The sequence below is a fragment of the Gavialis gangeticus genome, unplaced genomic scaffold (assembly GCF_001723915.1).
Source record: "Gavialis gangeticus isolate Ggan-Ray unplaced genomic scaffold, GavGan_comp1, whole genome shotgun sequence".
NCBI lineage: Eukaryota > Metazoa > Chordata > Crocodylia > Gavialidae > Gavialis > Gavialis gangeticus.
Genome location: NW_017729012.1, coordinates 7775841 through 7781737, shown reverse-complemented (window position 1 = coordinate 7781737; position 5897 = coordinate 7775841). Strand labels below are relative to the sequence as shown.

The window sequence follows — 5897 nt, the reverse complement described above, 5'->3', positions numbered from 1 at the left end:
CAGTAACATTTGGACAATTTATTTCTATATTTGCATGCCTTCTGTAATGGAGCTGGCACTGCTGTTTTTAACTGCGACTTTTATTAACCCAAATCAGAATTAACTCTGAAACAGCTGTGAAACAATTTGCAAGCACTGTTACTATAACAATATTGGATTTTTTTTTTAAAATCTAAACGATAAAACACCATTATTTTCACTTACTTGGAAGCAAACATATTCCAAGCCTTCCCAACAATATCGTCTAGAGGCTTCAGCAGAAACTGGCTATTGCTGACCAAAGCAGCAGATTTTTCATACTTGTTAAAACCTCTTGGTGTTTTCCATACATTAAACGCATCCTGAGGGTTTAGCCACGAGGTATATAATGCGGCATCTCTGAAACCTCCTGTAGTGGAAATAAGACAACCTTTTCTGACTGATGCTGATAAAAGCAGGGTTTTCTTTAATAAGCTCAGCTACAATATTCCCATCAAAATATTTCACATAGTAATGGACGTGAAAATTGATGCTCCTTCTTTAAATCTACTAAATTAATCTAAATGAAAAGTAACCTGCAAAAGGAATGTTTAAAACTGGTGCTGTGCCTGGAAGGCCAGCAAGTTGTTTGTCTAACCTCAAACAACTGCACGTAAGGGGGAAGCTGCAACTTTATCTCGAGCCCTCTGTCTTGGCTGATGCTTAGAAGCACAGTCTTGCTGGTGTAGCACGGGTAGATGAGCTTGGAAGACCCCAGTTTGGGAGAAAGCAGAATTGTGGTAGGTTACACACCTATAGATTTCCATTCCACCAGTCCTCTGAAAGCCTCGATTTTGGCTTGGAAGATTCGATAGGCTTCTAAAGTGGCTTCCACATGATGATGGGTCAGTGAAACTGCAGCTATTTCCACAGATTTTCCCAGAGTTTCGTGCAGCTTGGATACGAAAGTTACTCTTGTACCATATGGTAATAAGTAAGATGTGATATTCCCCCATTCCTACAGCAGCTCTGCTTCCTTTCAAGTAGAATACTGACCAAGAATCTTGTCACAGAAACAGTATTTGGTGTTCTAAGAAGCACTGGTAGGTGCTGGCATAGCAGTATCTTGATATGCAAACACAGCAGTCCCTAGCGACCGATTACACGACCCCGGCCTTGGACATTAGAATGCGTTTGCCGAAGGAACGCTAACCTTAATGCTCTAAAATCTGTAGCCTTCATTTTTTTACTTTCTCCAGAGGCTGTCACACGTAAGCAGTAGGAGAGCGATAAATAATACACTGTATTTTGTTTTTCTCACCTACATCCACACTTTGCACATCTTTTCCTCTCAGGATAACCAGGTTGGCAACAGAAGTGTTAAAATGTGGTGCTCTACTCGGAGAGCATTTCTGGGAGACAGGCAGTCCAGGCAATGGTGGTCGCACCTGCCAATTGATACCTGGAAAGAGATTTTTCCAACAGAGTAAAAATTAAAGAAAATGAATGATTTGATCGTGTGATGCACTCTTTTGTTTGTTGGTTCCTGTTGTCCTGATGCAAAACATGGCTGCACTGAGTAAGAGGTACAATAGGCTAGCTGGAGACAGCTAGTGAAATAGCTAGCATAGGGCACCTGGCTGAGGATGTTCTATAGGAGTGAGCAGCCACCGTGTTGGGCTGCAGGCTGAAGTTACCAGAAATTTAGATCAGCAGCAGGTGGGGGCTAGGACTCAGGCACCACCACCACTTTTCCCTGTGGCAGCATGGAGTAAGTGCTTACAGCCACCATTTCTTCCTGTGGCACCAAATGCCGCCAAAGCCACGTGTCCGTGGGCCAAATCCAGCCTGTAGGTTGCTGACCTTTGTGCTAACGCATGTAATCTCTATTCACTAATTGAGCTGCAATTACTCAGCTCTAGGAGAAAATAGGGCCAAGCCTGCAGTTCTAATATAGGAAGTCTCCTGCTGCAGTTGCTAATCCTGACAGACTGTATGCTTGTGTCTGTAGTAAACCATTCACCCTTGTACCCTGATGGTGCCTACTGCCTAGACAATGTAACTAGAAACCATGTTTCAGTTTTCCATGCGTCTATGTAGCTGATATGGGGAGGCTTAAGTGTGCAATTTTTAGAAGTCGAAGGAGTATGAAGGATAAATGTAGCAGAACTTGGAATCCAAGGGCTGTTCCAAGTGGATCATGTAAATAAAATACATAGCTCCCTATGGTTTTAATTTGTTGTACATATTTTTAATATTTGAGGTGCCTGGGAACAAAACCAGGATATAGCAGAAATGAGCTGGAAGGTGTCTTGGCAGCTGAATTATTCAATGGAGGAGGCAGCTGGGTATGTACAGAAAAATTCCTGCTGTCTAGAAAAAGGGGTTCCTCCTCCCGAACTGCAAGTAAACTCCCAAAGGCAGTACACCGAATTGCAACAGTTTGCTGAAGGCGTGACAGGTTTCTGAGTGTGCCTGCAAACCTCTTACCTTCCTCCATTTTAGCGTGAGCAATAAGCATCTGCCTCAGGTGTTTGATGAGTCCAGGCCAAGTGAACGTGCTATATGCCAGGGAGTTCTCAGACATCTGAGGAATATTACGAAGACCCAACATCTTGAATTCAGGATGGGGAACTAAAGATTCCATTAAATCTCCTGAGAAGAGAGAAGAAAAATAGGTACTTTCTGACTACTCAAATAAATGATACTGAGATGGTAAGGAGTTTCACAGGGTCTGACAAAAGGTGTAAAGTGGTACAAGATAAAACTCAGGCTTTACATGCAAATCTATATACATCAGAAGGAATATTATGTTGCTGGGTTCTATATTAACAGGTTGGCACTCGGCATTCCCATACACAGCTCACTAAAACTTTCTGCTCACTGTTAAATGGTAATTTAAACCCCCTCACTCCTCAAATATTTGGGGGTATATGCAAGGACTGGGATGGAAAATAATACTGAAGGTACTGATAATGCTATTATATTAGCCAGTAGAATGTTGGGTTCTGTTCTGGTTACTCTGTTGCAAAGATGCAGCTAAAAAGAAAGAGTTAAAAAAATTAAAATAAGAAGCACAAAGGAGAATTATATATGACAGATGCAGACTACTTAGAAAGGAGATGTGGTTAAGGGTACACAAAATTACAAACAGCTTAGAAAAACTGGGCAATTATATGGATAGTGAGAATAACTTGGTGACATCCAGTGCAATTATGTGTAGGGAATATAAACCCTCATTGTTAAAGACAAAAGTTGGCTACAACCTGATGTGGGCAGGGAAGGAATTTTCCCCTATGGCCAAATTATTTCATAATTGTCCCCTAAGTATATCTTAAACCTTCTGCAAAGCATCTGGTAACAACAACTTGTTGGAGAGTGGGTACTAGACAGACTGCCACTTTGACCCAATAAGGCAATTTCAGTGTTTTGAGTCATTTATTCTACAACAACTTCAAATGTGTTTTGTTGTATCATTTTCCTTTTAAAACTACAAGTCTTTTTCTCTTGCCCGTTTACTTTGCAATTTTCCCATGAAGGAGAACTGCTCCATAAATACACGAACAAAAAATAAAAAAAAGAGGGAGCAAATCTGAGTTCCTGAAGCAAGGACACATGAGACAAGGATGTGGAAATTAATGGCCCGTGCGTTTATGTCTGGTCTGAAATGTCGTAGGTACATTGTCTGGCCTGGAAGATATAGATGCTGTCCTTTTGTTACAGGGACACAAGGGTAAGATGACATAAATCACGCACTACAAGGGCCACATACCACTTTGATTCAGTTTTCATAGGGATTTATATAAACTTTTATCTGGTTTCACTTTGCATAAAGTTTTCAATCTTAAAACTTGAAGCAAAATCACAGACCTGCACTTGTTTTTTTTTTCTGAAATGTAAATCAGTCCCAGGTGATGCCAACAATTTTGGACCGAAAAACAAAACATTTTTTGGCAAAGGATGAGACCAACACTCAAATGATCTATCCTCGCCTTTGCTCCAAAACTGACATAACCTGTCAAGTCACTTAGTCTCAGTTTCCCCATCTTAAAAACATGGGATAACAGTGACTCATGAGGGGGCTGGGAAGTTTTAAATTACTGACTAAAGATCCTTGGAAGGAAAGCATTGCATGGCACAAGACACTATTAAAATAAGATACCTAGTGGATTTCTGCTGTACTGAACAGCACCTTGTGAAGTGTGAGTAGGCTGAAAGACACTTCCCAGCTGGTGTGCAATGACTCTATTTACATCCCTGAATGAGATCTGCTTGATATTCATTAGCTGAGCACAGATCTTGTGGATGGCATCATTTTCGTGAACAAGGAGAGCATCTGAAGACTGGTACAGGTGAGAAAGCGTCAGAACTGAGTTGTAGTTTTGGACAATAACCTGAAAGCAGAGAAGCACACACACAAATGTTGGCCAATACAGAAAGAATCCATCTTAAACTTTTCCTCCACACCTTCTCCTTTAGGACATTTGTTATGGAGTGAATGCTTTGCCATCCCTTAGCTTCTGCAATGGAATCAGATTCTCTTGGACAGAGGACAAGACCCGCCTGGGTCATGTGATCCACAGCTACGTTTATGCCGCGAAGGTTAGAAAGAAGCTGCATGAGCACCCTGTGTAGTAACCTGGACAAAAGGGCTTGAGACCAAGGTTCAACTTCCTGCTGTGTATTCCTGGGCAAGGCATTCTGTTTTTCTGTGCCTCAGTTTCCAATCTGTTAAACTGGGATAAATGGTACTTCACTGTGTCACAGAGATGCTATGAGGATAAATTAAGCCTATCTGCTTGAGAGATGTTTAGACACTCTGATAGAAAGGTCTTTTAATAACTTCAGACAGCCTCTGAAGCAACAGAATTAAGTCCTGCAGTTGGGATTACAGTACCACAGATATAACCATCTTTTACCAGCCTGTTGATTTTTGTGGTTTTACAATCCTGTTCTTTAAATAGTCTTTTTTGTTTCTATGCGAGAGGCTCAAAGCAACTCTCAGTAAATGATGAGACTGATTACACAAAGTTACTGTCACAAATGCAATAAATTGTAAAAACTGTTTTTAGTTCTAGGCATTTTAAGTGTTACTTGTGACAACAGCAGGCAAACCAATGGCAGTTTACTCTTTTTAACGTTGGCTGTTTCCCATTAACTATAATTAAGTTTTGCAGAACTCAAGAGCCCTTGAGGAGCTTTAACATTCACCTCGCCAGTTCCATATGGCCAGACAACCTGGTTTAGTATAAATGAGGCTGGAAAAGCATCCCGTAAGCACTGGGTCACAAACGCTCCCATGCCTGACCCTGTACCACCAGCCATGCTCATTACTGTGAAAAATCCGCTGAGTCTATCACATTTCTCTGCTTCCTTCTGGACCAGATTCATGATCGCATCTTTGTGTCTGGGCCCATGAACAGAGTAACTGCAGTACAGAAGAAAAAGCAAAAAAACTTTCACATCGCATCAGAACAAAACCAGTAAGAAGATATATAAAGCAGGTTTTTCTTAAAAAAAAAAAAAAAAAGTTATATGGCTTTGTCACTAATTCTGCTTATAGAGAATAATCTTCAATTCTTCTGTTGTGCTACTGATCTGGCATTTACAGGTTTTTTAAAATCAGATTCCTTCAAACCTTTACATCACATAGCTTGATGTCTAGATGATGTCCTGATTACTTGTCACCATTTATACCAGTAGTATATCTTTGATAAATGTCACTTTTTGCTTGCAAAAATACCGTCATCTGTCTACAACAGCAATAACTCCAGCTCCTGTTAGATATACAGTGTATTATTTCATAGTTGCAATCATACTGTCTCTACAAGAGAATGGCTGTGAACTCAGTTACTTTATCATTCATATACTGTATTATTAACAGAGCTTCAGATCATTCATACCCATTTGCCCAGTTGTTTCCAGACCCTTGATTCTGA

At 40.6% G+C, this 5897-nt stretch overlaps 1 protein-coding gene across 4 annotated transcripts in view; it reads right to left on the bottom strand.

Moving 5' to 3' along the window:
- TUBD1 (tubulin delta 1) overlaps window positions 1-5897 on the bottom strand; it is a 19735-nt gene that overhangs the window by 7158 nt on the left and 6680 nt on the right. For 2 of the 4 annotated variants that reach the window (XM_019511129.1, XM_019511131.1), the window contains 5 exons: window positions 5170-5386; window positions 4121-4352; window positions 2449-2613; window positions 1280-1420; window positions 205-388 (listed from right to left, as the gene is read on the bottom strand). In XM_019511129.1, coding sequence (XP_019366674.1) covers window positions 205-388; window positions 1280-1420; window positions 2449-2613; window positions 4121-4352; window positions 5170-5386 — 939 coding nt within the window. Of the gene's footprint in view, window positions 1-204; window positions 389-1279; window positions 1421-2448; window positions 2614-4120; window positions 4353-5169; window positions 5387-5861; window positions 5886-5897 lie in introns of those variants that run through there. The other 2 variants (XM_019511130.1, XM_019511132.1) reach the window with 2 other exon arrangements.